The sequence below is a fragment of the Gymnoscopelus microlampas genome (genome assembly GCF_963454915.1).
Source record: "Gymnoscopelus microlampas genome assembly, chromosome: 15".
In the NCBI taxonomy this organism is placed as follows: domain Eukaryota; kingdom Metazoa; phylum Chordata; class Actinopteri; order Myctophiformes; family Myctophidae; genus Gymnoscopelus; species Gymnoscopelus microlampas.
The window spans coordinates 9,014,578-9,036,087 of NC_139952.1; the positions used below are offsets into that span (position 1 = coordinate 9,014,578).

Genomic DNA, 21,510 nt, shown 5'->3' on the forward strand with positions numbered 1-21,510 from the left:
TGAGAGGGGAAGAGAGAGACGCCTTGAGACAGAGCGGGAGACGGAGATACATTAGAAGCCTATATTTCAAATAACAGCGGAGAGAGGGAGAGAGAGTATAAGCAGATGAAGGGAAGGTGCTGAATTATAGCCCCTCTCTTCCCCCTCCATATCGAATTGTGTCAGAATCTCATAGTACTCTTGAGAAAGGGCCGTGTTAAATTGGATTCCTCTCCCCGAACTCTCCCTTTCTTATCTGAAGCACGGTGACATCAAAGGTTCCCGCCTCTCCATTGTCTGGTGCTGCGACACAAAAGCACAGGAGGTGCGGTTGCAGGCATATTTATATGAAACATCCTTTGGTCCTGTATATGATCGTGGCCCCGGTGTTGTTCCATTTCCTGTCCAGGTATTAGTGGTGGCGTGAAGACGGTGTCCTGGTTGTTGTTTTGGCCGTCTCTGCCTCCATACGTTCCTCTCATGTTCTCTCCTCTGTTTGTGTTTACAATACAAGGCTCACAGATGACAGGAAGGACACTATCTGATTAATTACAGGCTAATGCAAGGAAATTGAGATACAAACACCGCTTGCATTACCCATTCTTACAAACCCTTTCTCATTTCCTGCATTCCCACAGCTGGATGCTTGCTGCATTGAGTTTTAATCTAATGGCTTTGCTCTGAATACGGGGCTAAGAGCAGAGTGACTCATCTGGCACATGTTGTGAGATAGCAGCATGTCTGTGGAGCTGCATTGATTCAAGACACTATAACCATCACCAGTCCACTACCCAGCAAGCCAAACCACAGATCCTTAAATGGTCTTAAAGGGATTGACGGCAAGTTCAGAGATAAACAAACACCGCGCCTCCAGCAGTTCGTTTCCCCGACCACCAGGGGGTGACGCAGGAGGGACTTCCATAGAGTTAAGGGGACTTCTGAAGGGGCCATGCCGAAAATAGGTTGCTTTATTCGGATACAATGCGTGTTACTGCCCGCCCCTGCTGGTTCTCAGAATTTTTATTTTTAAATAGGCTCTTTCATGATAAATTGACCACATATATGAAGTTAAACAACTAAATTCTATCCAAACGCTATCTTAAAAGTAAATTCTGTGCCTCAAAAAACAAAGTTTGAGAGCGTTTTAAAACCGAAAGTAAAATGTTCACACGGACGCGCACATGCGTGCGTTAATTTACGCCCCGGACAAACATAAATAGTAGGGAAAATACGGATTTCAGAAAGAGGACTGTTTCAATGCAGGAAAACACCCCAGCATCATTATATAGTGGCTGATAGAGGGGGAAAAAATGCAAAATATATATATATATTTTTTTTATAAATTTTGTTTTTGAAATTCAAGGTCTAAAAATGAATGTAGTGTCTTGTAGGAGTGGAGGCATTATGAACGAGCGTGTCGTTAAATAGGTAGCACATGAAATGCATTTGTGCAACATTTATTTCCTAACCTCCCTGTAAGCGATGTCCGAGACAGTTGTCCTAAAAACCATGCCCCCAATCACTGTGATCGGCTGAGACATGCGGAGGGAGCACTCGTACACTAGCTCGCCTGGCGGCTTGCTTGCCTTCTTCTCAAGTGATATTAAAAAGTCATGCAAATGCCCAGCAAGCTAGACTCTATATTCTATGTTCCTCTTAATTGTTTTTGGGCTCAGCTGAAACACCATTACTCCCACATGAAATTGGCATGGCTCTGTGGGCCGACAAACAAACGACACTTATGCAACGTGAAGTCCCTCAAATGTCTCTGCCTTAAATACGCCGTTTAATTTGGCTTTATTGTTTTGCGCCTCAGTACAACCAAGTTACACTGCTCTGTTTCATTCATTCTTATAATCTTGATGGCAATTTATTTAGTCTTTGGAAAAACATGCACGGTAGCCCAAATGATGATTCAGTGAGAGAGGGATTTCAAGCTCCTGGCTGGGTGTGATGAAAATATGGAGACAAACGACACGTAGAGACAGTGACATTATTGTGACATAATGTCTCTGAGTCTGCCATGGAAAATAGCCTCCCTGAATGAGAGAGAGTATCCATTAACTGAGAGAACCAGAGTGACATGTTCCAGGCCAACCGCCCCCCCCCCGCCCCCCCTTTTCTCCCCCTCTCTCTGCTGTGTGGAGAAGCTCTTCATTGCAGCGAGGAAGTGAGAGTATGAAGGGAATGTAGGGAATAAGTGGAGCGGAGCGTGTGTGTGTGGTAATATACTTGGCTACTGACTCCTTTAGTTGGCAGCGCCATCCAGTATGAACAAGAACTGGATCGGTGCTCCATTGTGACAAATTCTTTACCATATCTCTCTCGCACGTGTGCTCTCTCTCTCTCAGGTGGATATAATGTCTGTAGGTTGAGGAGGATGATAGGCTACTTTACACTGATAAACCTTCCCTCTGTGCTCTTGCTGCGGTAAAAGAAGCTTGCTAAGATTAAAAGACTCCACTGTCACCTGCAGCTTCACCTAGCAGCTGTTTTTTATCCATGAATGATCTTCTGCTTTATCAATTAGATTTGGGGCAGGAGTCGGGTAATGCGTTTTCTTTTCGCTGTGTCGCTGGCACTAAGATCTTCCAAACCGCCAGGAGGTTCAGTTGTATGTTGTGTTTTCCGTGGTCATTTGTCACTGGAACAGTATGTCAACATCACTAGGGTGTTGCACGTTTAATCATAAATTGGCATAACGTCTAAGATTAGGAAAACAAAGTTTGAAGATTGGAAATGAGTTTTGCAGACAATAGAAACATTAACCTTTGCTCTGCGAGAAGAGCTTGTTAAAAGTTATCTCAGCCTCTATTTGAATCTAATTTTAAATGAGTAACTCGTTTCTACTAAGCTTAGTCTCGGCTAAGGTTACTTTAACCTTAGAACCTTACTTTCTTAGAACATAGACGTGATAGAACCTTGTGAGAAAATGACAAAAACACAAAAACAACCAATTACAACCAGAAACAAATTTGTACAAGGAAAACCCAAGTAGGTCATGAAAACCTTTTCTTCAAGACAGGTGAACAAAATAAACTTTGAAATCAACGTAAGATACTTCAGTCAGATAGCTCACAATTGAGAACATGAATAGCTTGAGAAGCTCTTCATTGTTGTTGTTGTGTAATGTTTTGCTTTCTTTCATGTGCATTCTTTTTGTGTTTTCCTTTGTTGTATTTTGGTGCTGTTTTGTTTGATCTGTATAGCACTTTGGATGACATCAGTGTCATTTTAAATGTGCTCTATAAATAAACTTTATAGAGCATTTTATTCATAAAATGTAAATACAAGTGTGAATATTGTATTTGATATTGGCGTGCTATACATTACTCCCCGCTCAGCACATCAGAAGACAACCATTTCAGGGAGATAGCCCCTTTGAGTGTCTAAGTATCTTCGCAGAGTGAGAAGAGAGAGATGGCGTGCACAGTAACATTCTGTTCATTTAACTCAGAGTGTACAAATGGACCCACTCTCAGAGGTCCATTTGTATTAAAGTGTATTTAGTTAGTGAGCAAAGAGTTTTAAATAGTTTAAAAGTGCTGAGACACGTTGATTCCTCTATGTGTGTTGATGTTGAACTGACTGCAACCTCCTTAGAATGTCGGGCACATACTGTATGAACAGGGAACTCCACTGAAAGAACCTTCTGGTTGACCTGTATATTTTAGAATAAAAGGACATGTTAGATATGAAGTTAATGTGTAATATCTTTATAACGAATGATTTAATTGACAAAAGAGTGCTGCTGATCGTTTAGTCTGGTTAATGAAAGTGTTCTAACAAATCTTTTCAGTTGAGAGTGATTCTTGAGGAGATTTTTAGTGTGAATTTGGAAACCCAAGCAATATTCTAGCATCTAAGATATGAATAAAACAAACACTTATAACTCTGGGGAACTGGAACTGCTCATTGTGACGCATTGAAGTTCTCTGTTTAATCACGATGACCCACATACGCTACGTGTGCGAGGTATGGATTAGCAACCATAGACATGAGTAGAAAAAGTTAACTGTTAAAATAATACTTTTTGGCCACAATTGCGGGTGAGTCTTGATATAATTGCAATGATACACTTGAGACCGTGATATGCAGATGTGACATTCCAAAGTTTCCAAGAGTGAAGTGGTGCCAGGTGCGAATTGGCCTCATTTCACAGATGACAAGATTCACAAGATTAAGATGAATGTGTTTTCTTTCTTATATTAAACGCAGAATGAATCAAATCCACTGTGTCTTTGTTCCTCTGTGCAGCTGCATGCAAGGACTCCAAGCGGGCTCTGGAGGTATCCCAGCATGCAGAGGACATGGGCTTGATCCTGGGAGCCTGTGCTGGAGGTCTGGTGGTCCTCATCCTGCTTCTGGGGGCCATTGTCATCGTTGTCAAGAAGGGGTAAGTACAAAGTGTTGATGGTCAGTCTCAAGTGATTTATACTCCATATTTGACGTCGGAGCCATGATCCATGTACTGCTGGTTCCACATCTACAGTGTGGAGTTGGTGGAGCTCCTAAGTCGCACATCCACGAGTACATTTATCTCTATTCCACTTTGACAGCTGTGCTCCACTGAGAAATACATTTGACAATGAGAATGAATTGCAATCGGAGTTAGTGAAATTGCTGAGCATTAATCCTACATTCTCTGGCGCTTCAGCCAACCTTTTGTGTTCCATTCATCTCATACGCTATTTTAATTCTAATTTCAAGATCTGTATGCTGGCTGAGTAGCCCCCCAAGAAATGAAAATAAATAATGCAAGCAAGCAAGAGAAATGAATTCACTCCAGTCGCATTTGAATCATTGGCTGCTTTTCCACCGGTAAATTACCTCCGTCGTCAACTACACCTGCAGTCGCATTCTTCCTCCTCTCACTAGGCAATGTCTTGACACTCATCTGAGTGTGAAAGATTTTATCACGGGGCGTGTTATTCCATTGGCCACTCAATTACATGAGGCGAGCAGCTGTGAGGTGCCACTATATGAGCTGGTAATTGGTTAGGAAGGATGTTTTTTTAGACCAACACCCTTGGTATTTTTTTTCCAGTAGCATAGAGGCAGAATGAATGGGATTTCGTCGAAGAGAGGGAAGTGATTCACAAACCACAAGTCTAGCCGGCTACACGGCCACATGCCACCCAGAGAGAGAGAGAGAGCGAGAGCAGATGCGTTTATAATTAGCCAGCGATGTTGTGCTCTCCCGTGGTTATATCACAGGGCTATTTATTATCTGCAGAGGGCACAGAAAATCCCCACCCACAAGCCCCAAGTTGCTCACCCAGCACATATTCCTCCCCAACCCCCCCTGAAGTATCTCTCTCTTTACGAGGTTTGATGACATCATGGGCCCATAAGCATGCTCATTAGTGTCCTCTGTGTGTCTACATCACAAACTACCTCCATGCACAAGCCTGTGAGTCCAGCCCATTGGTCAAGCTTGCTGTGCTCGTTCATGTTTTGAGCTTTGGTGGGATTTACTAATGTTCAAAGTTTCCAGTCACATTCCAACACTCGTCTCCCCGATGGCCATCTTGATAAACCATGATAATAACTTTTTTTTGTCTCTGTCTCTGTCTCTCTAACTCTCACTCTCACTCTCACTCTCACTCTCACTCTCACTCTCCTCTCCTCCTTCATGCTAATCAGAAGGGACTTCTATACTTACCCTTACTACCCGTAAGTGACTTCTCAATCCTGTTCATACTGACGTCACCCTTTACCCGCTTGTCCTCTCTAACCCAAACCCAACTCATCTTTACTTTATCTCACTTCTTTCTTTCTTTCTTTATTTATTTCTGCCTACCCCCTCGCCCTCCCTTAACACCTCTCTTGGTATCACCAAATCCCACATTCCATCCCTCACCCGTTTTCAATTTCTTTCCTGTTATTTTCTCTATTCCATCCAATTTTTCGTCTCCTCAATCACTCCCTCCCTACCCCCTCCTCTCTCTCTCTCTCTCTCTCTCTCTCTCTCTCTCTCTCTCTCTCATTCTGCTTCCTTCTCCCGTCTCTCTCTCTCTCTCTCTTATCTCTCTCTGCCCCTCCATGTCTCTATCTCTACCTGTACAGTAGGAAGAAGGTGAGCATCAACAAGGCGGCCATGGCGTATCATCTGGAGAAAGGTCGTAAGCTGAGCTCTCTGGATTGCAGCATGACGGACCAGAGTACCCTGCAGCAAGACGAGAAGATGGCACACTCTTTCATGGACGCCCACGGCTGCAACGCTCGAAGTAAGAGAGACACAACTTTACGACCGCTCTCTGATCTGTCAAAAATCTAATGCCAGTTGGCCAACATAGATTTAGGCTGTTTGGTAAAATACAGCATCATGTTGTGTGCATTGAGTTTGAAATGTTAACCCTTTAAGACCTGAGGCAATTCTTTTTTTTTTTTTTTAAATCCTAACAGTTTTTTTGAAAAAAATCGAAAACATTTTTTTCAAGATATTTCAAAAATAGCAGATCTACAAGCTCATAGCGCGGCACTCTGTGCCGCGCTATGAGCTTGTATATCTGCTATTTTTGAATAGCCAAAGACATCTAAAGTGACACAGATGCGTTCCAGGTCTTATTTAACACAGAGTTGAAATGCTAACACAGAGTTCACCGTGTGCCCAGACGAACAGCGTTCCTTCGTGAACGAGTCGAGCAGCCTGCTGGGAGGCTCCTCCCCTCATCGCCTCTGTCGGAGGAAGAGCTTGCCCTATCTCACGGGTCAGCTCCACCCAGCGGTACGCGTGGCTGACCTCCTCCAACACATCAACCACATGAAGACCGGCGAAGGATACGGCTTCAAGCAGGAGTACGAGGTAAGAGGGGGAAGGGTTTGCATATATATATAATGCGTGCGGACAAGCTGACATCAGTTCCGGGGTGCCACAGTGCTCAGCCACCGCCATCCGTCTCTCCCTGACCTTGGCCATGACCCACGGGATGCCCTCCGTATAGGTCCACATTTCTGATGTGGTCCTCCCACGTGAAAATGAAGTTCCTTTTGTAGCATTCTTGTGTTGACATCACGTGCTGTGAGCGTCCATGTCTCGGCCCCCGTACAGCAGCACTGATTGTACTCTAGCCGTGAACAGCCGCTTCTTGAGGTCGTCTCCCATCTCTTTCCCAGATTTTCACCCTCGTCCTTCACCACCTCGTGCATCGTCCCCCCGGCAGTGGCAATGGTTCTCTCTCCGTGTTGAATGCCATTACTTGTGTTTTCTTGGCATTGAGCTAGAGGCCGATGTTCCTGCACTCCATTTCAGTAGCAGTTCCCTTCCTTGCTCTGCTGTGTCTGAGACTGGGGTAATATATAATACATTTGCTGATACATAATACTGCAGACAACTTTTGTTTACTTTATGAAGGCTGCACCGGACATTTTTAATATTAATCAGTGTGCAATAAAGTCTAGTTTCATTTCAGCCCCATGGCAGAGATAATACAGCTAGACAGTATTTCTGGCCCTGTAATTAGGCCTTTTAAAAATAAAGTCCCCTCTATTTCCCTTTGAACTTTGATACAAAGTTACTCACTTTTGCCAGTGGCGATAAGTCTTTTCCTTTTTCTTCTTCTTATGCTCATCCACCTACAGTAACCCAAATACACTTAGATTTAGATTCATTCAATTATTCCCTGGGAGTCCAACAAATTCACCTCCCAAAAATCAATACGTGGGTGGCTTTTTCAGTCTGGCTCCTCATCTTCATTGCCGGGAGAAATAAACAAGATGAAGAGGATCAGCGTGCACACCGCTGTCACACTTCATAACGCTTATTTCCCACCGGGGCAGTGCTGGTGCTGGTGCTTTTTTGCAAGGCATTGTGGGTGTTTTAGGGGAGGGGGGGGGGTGCGTGAGAGGACAACATTTAGACTGGTTTTCCTTCATAAACAGTGACCACGTTTGGCAGTTATCAGACAAATTTGTATTGGAGTGCATTTAACATGAAAGTACATTTCCTTTTTAATATCACTGCATCGTTGTATTGAACTTCAGACATTGAACATATAGATATAGATAGATATATACTGTATATATTTTTGACAGTCATAATCGTCCAAAAAAAACTAAAACAACTAATACTTAACTAAAGCACATACTCACAAAATGAACTCAAGTACGGTACTCAAGTAAATGTACTTTGTTACTGTCCACCACTGGCAGTAACTGATGGGGTGAAGGACGTAGAGCTCTGTGTGGATATCAGCGGGTTATCAGCGGGTTCCCAAGGAGAGCGTGGAGATGGACAGCGGTGGATGAGAGCAGCTTCTTAAGTGGGATTAGAGCAGGTATTACCTGTGTTGGATCCAGTGGCTGAAGTAATCCCCTGATCACAATGCTGTCCCTGGTTTGTCCCGGGCCTCAGGTTGGTCCCATATCGTCCCCCCTCCCCCTCGCCCACAAGTGATTGGACCACCTTTGATGAGGGACTTAGTGAGCCTCAGTACAAAGTGTGTGAATGTGCCCACAGACGGAGCGAGGAGATCAGGGGGAATTATCGTGAGGCGGAACGTGACGTGACTGTGTTCGCTCGCCACCAAGCTGCTGCTACTACTACTATTACTGTTGTTGTTGTTGTTGCTGCTACTGCTACTGCTACTATTTGTATTGTCATAATAATAATATTAATAATAATAATTATTATTATTACAGCTGCTTAGCATCTCTCAGCACAATATAGTGGCAGATGTCTGCTAATGGCATTATGGTGACGTTCCTCAAACATCCAACGGGGAAATACAAGGTTACTGTACCGAAACATTGCCTAACTATGCTTATAATTAGTCATTAATATGATGATGTTGCTTTTTCCTTCCAGAGTTTTTTCGATGGCTGGGATGTGACAAAGAAAAAGGACAAGACTAAAGGAAGACATGATAGTTTACTCAGCCGTAAGTCACAATTAGCGACACAGCTAACAGTACACAGCTCAGAAGGAAGCCACCTCCATTGAAAAACAAATAGAAGTTTGTTGCATTTAATTGCCATAAACATGACAGCTTTGCTGTCTTGTATATATTTTTTTTATATATAATCCACCATGTACATTTTTATATTCCCAGTGAGTTGTAGATGTAGACATCATTATCTCAGCTAGTATTGCGCGTAATCAAAATGTTTATTTTTCGATTTACATAGTTTATATCAGAAATCCACTAAACATCCACACATGTGACAGTGGAGCGTTCCTTCAAGTCTGTTGAAATGCAATTAATGTCTAAATTAACTTTATGAATAATCAGAAGTTATCAATGAGTGCTAAAGTATTCCTTCTTGATGCATTTCAGATGATCGTCATCAAGTCAAACTGCACTCTTTGCTGGCAGACCCCAACTCTGACTCTGACTACGTCAATGCCAACTACATCGATGTAAGTCTCTTTAACCTCCACCTCCTTCACTTTGTTCTTTACCCTCGTCCAAAACGAACAACGGTCCCTACTAGACCCCCTGTTATTGACTCAGGATGTTCTGCTAGACTCCCATTAGAGGGGATCCGGGACGTTCTGGACTTTCTGTCTGAGAGCGCCGGATTGCCATTGCACGATCACAATGGCTCAACGTTGCTCTATAGTTTAAGGTGGTGGTGTTGTTAAAATAAGCACTAAATAGCTCTATATTATTTTCTTTAAAGGTTTTGACATTCAGATTTACAAAGCATTAAAAGTATCATGGTCCTTCAAACGTGTATTAAAAGGTTTTAACTGAAAAATCCACTCCAGTGAGCCATGGCAGTTTTTTTCTTTCTCTCTGTGTTCTGAAGCCTTTTCAGCTGCAATGAAAAAAAAAAACGATTCGCCTGCGGGTGTCCCTGTTGAGGGATTTTGCCTGTCAATCATTGCCTCTACTCTGCCCCCCCAAAGGAGAATGATAGGGGAGGGGAGGGGCGGGGAGGAGAGGGGGCGGGATTAATGGACTATGACGTCAAAATCCAGGGGCCAATCACAGCACTTTTTTTAGCCTTATTATTCAGAAAACCCCAGACCACCGAAAATCCACTGAATGTTCAGTGGAAAAGTTCTTTTTTTGGGGGGTGTAATTGTGATCATAATACAAAAAAAACAAAAATATGAAAATGAATGTCATGAAACCTTTAAGATTATTTTGGGGCTTATATGCCTGTATTCATACAGTGGAGAGAGACAGGAAACAGAAAGAGAGTCGGAGAGTGATACGCAGCAAAAACGGTCCGGCCTGCCTGGGAATCGAACCTGTCGAACTCGCTGGCATCAGAGGCATTAGAGCCTATGTGGTATGTGCCCTAGTACCCACCGTATGGCGCCGCAGTTGGCTCCAATAGAACAGGCTTGATCCTCTCATCTGTTGTTGTGGTTTTGATCACACAGAGTGAGGATCTCAGCAAGCCTCTCTCAATCCCAGCAGCAGAGCGTAGCACCTGTTGCATCACATCACAGCAGATTTGTACCCTATGAACCTACATGTTCTGTAGAACAAACACGTTTTTTACTTTGAGATGTTGCTGTTAGCTCAGCAAGTAAAGGTCATTCAGAGGTGGCGCTGGAAAAGCCTGTCTTTCAGAAAGCAGGCTCCGCTTTAGCACAGCGTGGGTCAAGTTAAGTGCTTATGACAGATGTGAAAGCGAAGGGGTTCGATAGGGCTTGTCCTACTCTCTGAATACTGTATTAGGGCCCTTTGTTTTCACCAAAATGAATGGAAGGAGGACAATGAGGCCTGGATTGGTTGTAGATGCCTGACGCAGTCAGTGTTATGTGGGTGGAGAGGGTTTGAAGAGGAGCTATTTAACTTAACTGCTTGTTGCAGCAGTTCAGTGTCTGCTCTCTTGAGAGACTCCATTAGAATGAAAGCTCTCTGGTGTCATTAAGGCATTCAATCCGGGAACCCATCTGTGTCATTTTGGATTTCTTTGGCTATTCAAAAATAGCAGATATACAAGCTCATAGCACGGCACCGAGTGCCGCGCCATGAGCTTGTAGATCTGCTATTTTTTGGGGAAAATCGTGAAAATGTGTGCAAATCTTTGGATATATATACATTTTTAACTCAAATCTTTGCTTTTGGGGGGAACAAAATATTTTGAGATGGGGGGGGGTCCGCGAACAAATACATATCATTTTGGGAGGTCCTTGACATGAAAAAAGTTAGAGAACCACTGATATATATAGCAACATAAGATTAAAAAAAAAAAGATTTAGGATTTAGAGGACATTTGTAGAATCCCCCCAGAAGCAAAGATTTGAGTTAAAAATGTTCGCTTTAAAAAACATATATATTCAAAGATTTGCATTACATTTTCACAATTTTTCAAAAACAAATAGCAGATCTACAAGCTCGTAGCGTGGCACTCGTGTCGTGCTACGAGCTTGTAGATCTGCTATTTTTGAATAGCCCAAAGTATAAGATAATGGTTCTACCAAAAAAATCTAAAATGACACAGTATGAATGGGTTAAGCGTGCTGTCTACAGCACTGCCTGCATGTCTTGGCAGGGAGGACCCCTGATTCTATGTGATTCATGGAAGGCACCTACATACTGTAGGTCGCCGTAGATGGACCCTTTCCCAAAGGTTAAGAGGAAAGAAAATTCCACAAAGATCTCCAACTGGAATGGAACCAGGGATGATGGACTTCATGTTGTCAGATGCCGGCGCTTCCCCAAGACTTTGAGAGAGTGGAACAAAACATTCTTGTTATAAAAGCGTGTGACGTCATCATGACTCTTTTTTTTTAAGATGATTGTCTCCACAGGTGGCTTGTTGCTTCTCCTCTCAAAGCATTTCACCTCCCTCTCCCACTCTACTGTGATCACTATAACTAGCTCTTGTTTCCTCCCCTCCTCCCCTCTCCTCTTTCTCTCTCTCTCTCTTTCTCTCTCTTTCTTTCTTTTATTTCCCCTCCCCCGTTCCCAATCTTTGGCGTCTCTTAGATTCGGATAAACAGGGAAGTAAGTATTTGGCTTCTCTTCTCTTTCCATCCCCCCCCCCCCCCCCCCCCCCCCCCCCACACACACACAACCCTCATCTATTGCCTCTGTTAGAGCCCTGTGCGGAACTGTTTTCTTAGTCCCGCTCCCAGTGGATTTCTGGCCATTCCTGTCCGTGCCCACAATGGTTTATGGTAAATTTCTGACTGCTGCTCCCACCCGCAATAAATATAGAAGTGCTATTTAGTCCCGCAAAATCCTGAATAATTTATATTTGGCCCCAATAACATTGCAAACACAAACACAGAGTGTGTGAGAGAGAGAGAGAGAGAGAGAGAGAGATACGGCCATTACAGCACCACGGACAGCCACACAGTGGGCTCGGCTGGATTTACTGCATGACAGTTAGGTCATTAAATAGATGCATTTTGCATATACCTGTCGGGAACGACGTTTCAAAATGATGTTCTCTGCGTTTAGCCGTAAGATAAACGTGTTCGTATCATGTTAAAGTAAAACACGCCCACACGACGTGCTTCAGTTGCGCTACGCGTATATCAAGGTTTATTGCAGGATTTTGCGGGACTTGCAGGTTGTCGTTTTTTGATCGCCCATTTCCCGCCTGCAGGCATCTAAAAACCGCCTGCTGTCGCAAGATTTACGCCGGCTCCCGCGGGACCGCCGCTCCCGATGCAGGGCTCTACCCTCTGTGTCCCTGCCAGCTCTCCATGGCTCATCTCCCATAGCAGCCCCCCCCCCCCCCCCATCCCCTCCTCTCCCCTGCTATGAGCTGCTAAGCTTTCATGACCACTGCAATTCCTCTGAGTTTTTGATCCAAACTGGCTGTGGCTGCTCTTTACCTCCCTTCTTTCATGTGTAATCAGATCGTCACCTGGAGTTAGATGTTGATGTTGATGCATCCTGAATCAGGCCTGGCAGAGCGACTCCGCACAGAAGAATCCACTAGGTCACATCGTACATATGTGGAGGAATCCACTAGGTCACATCATACATATGTAGAAGAATCCACTAGGTCACATCATACATATGTAGAAGAATCCACTGGGCCACATTATACATATGTAGAAGAATCCACTAGGTCACATCATACATATGTAGAAGAATCCACTAGGTCACATCATACATATGTAGAAGAATCCACTGGGCCACATTATACATATGTAGAAGAATCCACTAGGTCACATCATACATATGTAGAAGAATCCACTAGGTCACGTTATACATATGTAGAAGAATCCACTAGGTCACATCATACATATGTAGAAGAATCCACTGGGCCACATTATACATATGTAGAAGAATCCACTAGGTCACATCATACATATGTAGAAGAATCCACTAGGTCACGTTATACATATGTAGAAGAATCCACTAGGTCACATCATACATATGTAGAAGAATCCACTAGGTCACATCATACATATGTAGAAGAATCCACTAGGTCACATCATACATATGTAGAAGAATCCACTAGGCCACATTATACATACAGTATGTAGAAGAATAAACAGACAAAAAAATAACATTTTTCTAAGTACTAGCTTACAGTAGAAAACACTGGCAGAGGCTACAGACTGTTCTACAGAAACTCTGGCAGTCTAAGAGTTACACTTCCTCCTACTATACAGAGAAGGACCAGGGTAAAATACATTGAGATAAGCTTGAAAAACAGTGGAGTATTCTTTTAAGTCCTTTGGGAGATTTTAAGCTAATCTTTTGTGCACACACTGAATTTCGATTTTCTTCGGGCCTATTCGGAAGATGTTGGATGAGAAAAGGGAGACATTTTTAAAAAGCACGTTAGAAAAACATTCTTTCTTTTGGATGTAATTGATTGCTTTGTGTGGTGTCAAGTGCGTACAGTAGGCTTTTGCATGTTATCCTTTTCCTTTCCATCCTTGTTTTGCAAATGTGTGTCCTTGTTTGCCTCCCCTTGGGCACCATGGTTGCCAAGGCAACAGACATGAAACGGGTTGGTCTGTGGGAGTTGGGCACCAAAAGGCTCATGGGAATCATGGTCACTGCACTTTTCCATAGCAATGGCAGTCCATCTCAACTTTATTCTGATATCCATGACAGTTGCACAATGTCATTTTGTTTGGCGGCCTGGCTGAATAGATATGTTTTATGCGCAAGTGTCGATGTAGGTACGTGTGTGCATTATGTGTATGCAGGAGTTGGAATCACTTTACATACGAGCAATGCCAAGCTTCAATGGGCTTCTCACCCATTTTCAACAACTTCATATAATTGGTCCTCACACTGTAAGATTGTAAGATACTTTCTACTTGCTCTGTGTCTCAGAGGAGGTCCGTGGACAATTCAGAAACCTACCTGCCACCGTTAGGCAGTTTTGCTTCAAACATATATTTTTTATTATCGCAAGAACAATGGCTTCTATTTCAGCGTACTAAGACTGTAGTTCCTATTAGCTTGGAATCCGATTGATTACATCATTGGTAGGCAGGTTTCTGAACTGTCCACGCCCCACCAATGAGACGCAATGTGAATAGAAATAAATTGTGATATCTTATAATGAGCATGAGAGAGGACCAATTACAGTATATGAAGATGAGTTTGAAAATGGCTCCTTTAAGACTAGGAGGGTTACGACAACACAAATAATTTTTCAGACAAACCACACGGTATCATAGCTGTTAATATGGCAGAGCTGAGGAGAAAGAGACGTTCAGCCAGATCAGTCAGAGTCACTCATTTATAGGAACTGTATTGTACTGTGATACACTACCACGTGCAAAACCACATAAAATGAAATGAAGACCATTAACATGCAGCTTCTCTCACTCTGTTCATAATGACCCGGCCCACAGACGCCGGCAGGGACAAAGATCATCATTTCATGATTTTGAGTGAGATGCCACAACAAAAGACAAGCAAGTGTCTCCTCGAAAAAAAAGCAATCGTCGATGGCAGAGCACAAATTAGTTTTTGTGGGCTGTGAAATATTTTTCATTAAATCTATAAGTGCAGCAGACATTTTTACATATTGCTGCTATAGAAACCCCAAGCTCTTAAACCAATACGAGATGAGTTAATGCTGGAAATGGAGAGAGAATTGAGAGAGGGACGAAATTAGAAATTAGAGTAAGATTCCAGACTCAGTGTTTGTATTGTGATTTTTATAATTATTGACACACTCTCTCCGTTTCCTCCAACCTCTTTCCTCTCCTCCTGTCAACTTTATACAGGGCTACCAGCGATCCAACCACTTCATCGCCACCCAAGGTGAGTCTCATGCCCAGATACAGCACATTATACTGTACCACATAACTATGGCGGTGCACAGTGTGTTTTCATGTTTGTGAGGACGCAACAGCATTTGTTTGGAGCGGTCTTCCTTCTCAACACACCGGCTGTCGATATTGAAATGTGTTGTTTGAATAATTAATGCGTAAACAACAGGGGAGCCCATGTTCCATCACGCTACAGTCGTGTTCTCCGATCCCCCATCAAACGCTCCCACAATAACTCACTGTAACTGTCAGTCAGCCTGACGCTGTTACGCCACCGACTGTTTCTCTGTGAGAAATGGTTACTTTGTTTCTCTCTTCTACAGAGGACAGGCGGTGGTGCATTATCATTCTGTACGTTATATAAGTTATTACGTCACCTGCACACCCCAGGCACAAAGAAGCATTTCACAATCACAAATAAACACAACTAGACCTCTCCTGTTTATTCAGTCGGTGTGTTTCTTCAGTGCGTAATCCCCCTCTGATTTCTGTCTGTCTTTTGTCTTTGGTTGCAACCTTGCTGCTTCACAAAAACATTAAGTCATGAAATTGTCTCTTTTGTCTCACACACACTTTCACACATCACCCCCCCCACCCCCCACCCCACTCCGACACCCCTCTCCCTCGGTCTCTCACACCATCTGTCTGCATTACTTTGTGATGTGCGTGCACTGCACACACACACACACACACACACACACACACACACACACACACACACACACACACACACACACACACACACACACACACACACACACAGTACTCTATGGTACACTGCATGCAAGTGTTTTAAACATAAGTCGTACTGTATTCAGTGAAACGCATCAACGGTGGGTGTTTGCATATGAATAGTCTGCCTCTCTGTGGGCTGCTTGCTGCAGAGGCCCATAGAAGCTGATCCAACGAGTTGAGCCTGGAGCCACATGTTCCTGTGTAGGAGAGCAGCAGGTGCTCTGCATGGGCCCATTCTGTATTCAGGAAGAAGGTGTGGGAGGAGTTGGATGAGGAAGGGAGACGGATGAGGAGGCAGCGAAACGGCAAGTTCACTCCTCGCCCCAAGAGCCGGCGTGCTGCGGCGTCTGAAAGCACAGCACGGCGTGCCATGCACGTCGATGGGATCAATCAGCGTCTATTTCTCCCACGCCCCCCTCTGGTGATGTTGTTTCTGGGCCCGGCTGACGCTGGAGAAATAAACTTGTGATTTCAGTGGTGCGTGCGGAGGCTGGTGCCGTGATTTGGGAAGTGGAGATTGAGCCAGATACTGATGTCTGCTCGCCTCGCTGTTCGCCACAGTACAGCCCAGACTACGCTGTTATGAAGGCAAAACTGTAGTCGGGAGCTGCTGTCGTGTGGTATTATTATTTCCTTTTAAAAAGGCAGCTATATGAATGTTTCTCTGTGTCTCTCAGCCTTCACAGAGCCCGGGGCACAAACACATTTCTTGTTAAGACGGAGGTAGAAGGAAATAATGCTGCAAAGAAGTACAAGTGCTGCTCTAATTTGATTTTGTTTAACATTGATTTTGTCTGTTAAGATCAAAGCCCTCCGTTGGCCCAAATGTTGCTGTACTTGTGGGCGTTTTGGTGGATCAGATGTGTCTGCTTTTGGGTTGGATTCGCTGTCAGATGTTATTTAAGCCGTAGATGTAAATGTGTGGCACCCCTACTCCTCACTGTTTCACCAGCTTTGTTTTTTGTGACGCAATGCCACCATTTGAAGAAGCCTTTCAGAATAGAGCATAACCAGAAGTATAAATGCCATTCATATTCTGCATAGAGGATTTTATTATAAGCCATAACTTCATACTTTGAATGATGAAAATAACAAGTAAATCCGAGCATCCATTGCTGACTTAAACTCCCTCAACAGAAACAAGGCAGAGGGCTGGGCCAGCAATTCTGGCAATTGGACAATATCCCCCTTTTAATAACAAAGCCACTGTGTGTTTGGAGACGTGCATTTGCAAGAGAAAGAATACAAAGCGTTGTTTGGTGTCACCATCCAATCATGTAGCAGGACTGATAAGGTGTGACCTTCTTCAGTGAAGGTCATGTGAGTCAGTTCCAGGCGGTCACACAGTGTTCCTATGAAGCTGTGTGGGTGTCAAGACGTGTTAAAAATGAAGGGACATGTTGATCATTAAAAAGACATAGCATAACCAGCTCAGCAGCCAGTATGAGATAGAGCCTTGTGATATTATCAGAGGCACAGTGTAATGAAATCAATGAAAGTGTCATCTGCCCCGGGGACTGTGATTTGTGTCAGCAAACGGCACCTCGGTGAGCCAACGCAGGGCTTTGTTTAGGATTTGTGGGTATATTGAAATTACATTTCTCCCAGTAGGAGAAGAACACAGAATGGACAATAGTTCACAAATGACACCTTGTTACTCTATTCTCTGGCATGGATTACAGCGTGTCTGTGTTGATGGTTATTGCTGCTAGTTGCCCTGACTTATGGCTCATCTCTCCACCCCCCACATCCTCCTCTCTGTCTGCACCTCTGTCTCCTCTGTGCCTCCTTTTATTTATGTGTCTCCATCTATTTCCGTGCCTCCATCTTTTTATTTAACTCCACCTCTTCACCCCCGTCGCCTTCTGTGCCTCTCTACTTCTTTCTCAACGTCAATTTCACCTCCATCGTTTTCTTCTCACCTCCTTTCTCCTCCTCCACCTCTTTCTTTGTCTCCATGTCCTTCTTCTCCCTTACCTGTTTGCGTGCGCACCTCCCCCTTCCCCTTCACCTCCTCCACAGGTCCCAAGCAGGAGATGATCTATGACTTCTGGAGAATGGTGTGGCAGGAGAATTGCTTCAGCATCGTCATGATCACCAAGCTGGTGGAGGTGGGCAGGGTACGTACCTCTTGACCAAACCTCCCATCTGGGAAGATAGATGGAGGCAACATGTATTTATGGAGCTGCCCTTTATCATTTGTTATATGCAGTAGATATATCAGAGCAGCGGTTGTAGCTCTCCTTGGTGGATGGTACAGTGTCTTCCCGGTCCCAGCAGAGAGCCATGAGTAATCACCAGTTACTTTGATGACAGTGCTCCAAGGTCAGAGCCCTGATGCACGCCCCCTCGTACGCCGTGTCCTGGATGTTCTGATGGCAGCAGCCGTCCCTGCTGCCTCTGATAACAGCCTATTATTTCATGCAATCTATCGAATGTTTGACCCTGTGCCACAGTGATGCGCATTTGGTACAGAAATACAGTCCATGTGACACACAGCCCCTCAATGACTCACTGGCGGTGAACACGCGGATGAATTCCCACCGTTATTATGAGAGGACGGCTGTAGCTTAGAGTCCATCTGGTAATCCGAAGGTCACCGGTTAGCCTCCCAGCCCCAGGCTTTGAGCCGGAGTGTCTCTGAGCAAGACACTTAACCCCTAACTGCTCCCCCCGAGCGCTCATCGCAACCCCCACGGGTTTATAACGTATCCCAAATTCCCTCTTTCATTATAGACTTTTGGGCTGATCTGAATGATCAGTGTGTCTGAATGTAGGATAGGTAAATCTTACCATTGTGTATGTGCACATGCACACACACAAACACACACACACACACACACACACACACACACACACACACACACACACACACACACACACACACACACACACACACACACACACACACACACACACACACACACACACACACACACACACACACACACACACTCACACACAAATACTGTGTGTTTGTTTCTCCAGATAAAGTGCTGCAAGTACTGGCCTGATGACAGTGAACTGTATGGGGACATCAAGATAACGCTGCTGAAGACTGAAACTCTATCAGAATACACCGTGCGCACCTTTGCTATGGAGAGGGTGAGTCACACACACACACACACACACACACACACACACACACACACACACACACACACACACACACACAACATCAAGACTATTCACTACATGACCTTTAAACCAAAATAGACCCGTCTTGAAAGACAAAACTAACAAAAGACCACAATCGCCAAGACAAGACTTCACAAAAAAGGAGAAGAAATGCATCCCACACAAAAAGATGAAAATGCATCAGAATCCAACTTTCTTGTCACATCACAGCTCTACAGGTGTAAGGAAGTGGGTAAAATGTGTTTTTCGTGCAAAAATCATGTGGACATGCTCCATCCTCTGACAGGTACCCACTCACACATGTTGTATTGTTGAATAAAACCTGGACCGTGCCACCCACATCTCAGTTACAATGCCAACTGTACCGTATGTACCATCTGACACCTCTAAAACACATCATACAAACTACACCATCTGTACCCTCTCTGTACCACTTTGCACCTCCGAAAACACAGCATGCAAACAGCTTGCGTTCTGTCATAGTTTCCGACATCCGTCTGGTCCCACTTGGCGACTTAACAGGATTTTCTGTTTGTGCCGTTCTTCCAGCGAACACCATGGTTAAGCCGTTCACACCAAGCACAATAACTATAACGATAACTATGTGAGCCTCCACACTGGTGAACGATAATGTTATGTTAACAGTGCCACCAAACGCAATACGAAGTCCCGCTGTGTCAGAGCCCACACAGCGAGATCTCTGCATCTGTGGTGCTGAAAGACACATGCAATAGCCTACATGCATAATCTGACTGACTATTAATTTTAAAGAGGTGGGATGCCAGCTAGACTACCAGCTAACGTTAGCTATTCATACTCATCTTCTCATCTCCGTTAACAATAACAACACTGATTCTGAGGCCGATTGCATCCCTGATGTCCTTCTGATGGATTTTGATTGGCTGTCAGTGTTCATGAAATCACTCTGAAAGTGATCCAAACGATATCACTCACCTCTATCGTTGTCGTCATAGTTGTGGTGTGGACTCCACTTCAGTTAGAAAGAATTTTAGAATTACAACATTATTTCTAGTTATCGTTTTAGTTATCGTGCTTGGTGTGAATGGCCCTTTGGGTGTATAAGCCGTCGGGCTGTTCTCATGATAGCACTCTCTAATTGTTTGTGTAGAGAGGCTACCCTGCCAAACACGAGGTGTGCCAGTTCCATTTCACCTCCTGGCCGGAGCACGGCGTTCCCTACCACGCCACGGGACTGCTGGCCTTCCTGCGGCGCGTTAAGAGCTCCATGCCCCCCGACGCCGGACCTGTGGTGGTGCACTGCAGGTACCTGACCACACACGCACTCCCTCCCTGTCTCTCTGGGGGCATTTACAGACATGTTGTGTGGCTGAATGTAAGAGCACTCGATTGAAGCGTGTCAACGTTTTGTGTTCTCTCCAGCATGGGGGCGGGGCGGACAGGCTGCTACATCGTTCTGGACGTCATGCTGGACATGGCTGAATGTGAAGGCGTGGTGGACATCTACAACTGTGTCAAAACCCTCTGTTCCCGGCGCATCAACATGATCCAGACAGAGGTCAGTGTCCATTACCATATATTGCATATTTACGCAAACATTAACTTTAAGCGAAATTAAATGAAGTACCTGCAAAGTGCCCTTTGGCCTAAGAGTGGCGTTGGACGAGAAAGGTCAAGGGGTCATTTAAAAGGTTAGGATTCATTCAGTAAGTTTCATGTAAATCCACAGATTTTGAGAGATCATGTTTGGAACCAAAGTATTGGACAGACTGACTGACACTGCAATCCTTTCATCCCTGCCACTAGAGATGATCAAAATAAATCAAGATTCAATAAGTTTTATTTGTCACTACTCATACAGGTCCAACCAGCAGAATGTGTTTTAAGGACAATACTGTTAATAATAATACTAACAATAACAATAACAGATAAACATTCTAAAAGATGCATTTCAAATATATCTGACCGATACAGTATATTATATATTTAAGGTATATTTTGGCCACTCAAAATATATTCTTCACCATGTATATTCTCCAGACTCTCATTAGTGGCTGTTATGTGTGTATATTAAAAGTCTGTACCATGTCAGAAAACAGAAAACTAGGAGTATTTTGGGTCCCTGTAAACCTGGGTCATATTTCTTCCTGTCGGTTATGACAGTATTTTACTCACCAGATTGAGTGCAGAGATTTTGGACACACAAAACACAGCTAGACACAGCTTTACAGCGGCATCTATTGGGACCTCAGAACACAGACCTAGACTTAAACAAGTCCAGTTTAACAATTATCTACACCACACTTGAAGGTGAAAAGTTAATACCCCAAGTTTCCATTATACTGTGATGGTCTACTCCCTCCCTCCTGGTTCAACTTGCAGGAATAGCTACTCACCCTATTTATGCTGTCTTGTTTATAGTGTGCCTTAACGTTTACACAAGCCATCGCTTATCATCCTAAGTAAACCTGCAGCGATGGCTGATTATTCATGGAACTGTTAGGAGGATGTTG

At 44.0% G+C, this 21,510-nt stretch overlaps 1 protein-coding gene across 1 annotated transcript in view; it reads left to right on the forward strand.

Annotated features, from left to right (window-relative positions):
- Nucleotides 1-21,510, forward strand: part of LOC311061635 (receptor-type tyrosine-protein phosphatase U-like) — a gene marked incomplete at both ends in the record, with an annotated part of 164,373 nt that overhangs the window by 117,752 nt on the left and 25,111 nt on the right. Inside the window, 12 exons of the mRNA XM_084080326.1 lie at nucleotides 4,237-4,375; nucleotides 5,626-5,655; nucleotides 6,052-6,209; nucleotides 6,597-6,787; nucleotides 8,789-8,861; nucleotides 9,258-9,340; nucleotides 11,874-11,891; nucleotides 15,101-15,137; nucleotides 17,903-18,000; nucleotides 18,869-18,985; nucleotides 20,148-20,302; nucleotides 20,420-20,555. Of these exons, the coding sequence (XP_083936452.1) occupies nucleotides 4,237-4,375; nucleotides 5,626-5,655; nucleotides 6,052-6,209; nucleotides 6,597-6,787; nucleotides 8,789-8,861; nucleotides 9,258-9,340; nucleotides 11,874-11,891; nucleotides 15,101-15,137; nucleotides 17,903-18,000; nucleotides 18,869-18,985; nucleotides 20,148-20,302; nucleotides 20,420-20,555 (1,235 nt within the window). The remainder of the gene's footprint in view (nucleotides 1-4,236; nucleotides 4,376-5,625; nucleotides 5,656-6,051; nucleotides 6,210-6,596; nucleotides 6,788-8,788; nucleotides 8,862-9,257; nucleotides 9,341-11,873; nucleotides 11,892-15,100; nucleotides 15,138-17,902; nucleotides 18,001-18,868; nucleotides 18,986-20,147; nucleotides 20,303-20,419; nucleotides 20,556-21,510) is intronic.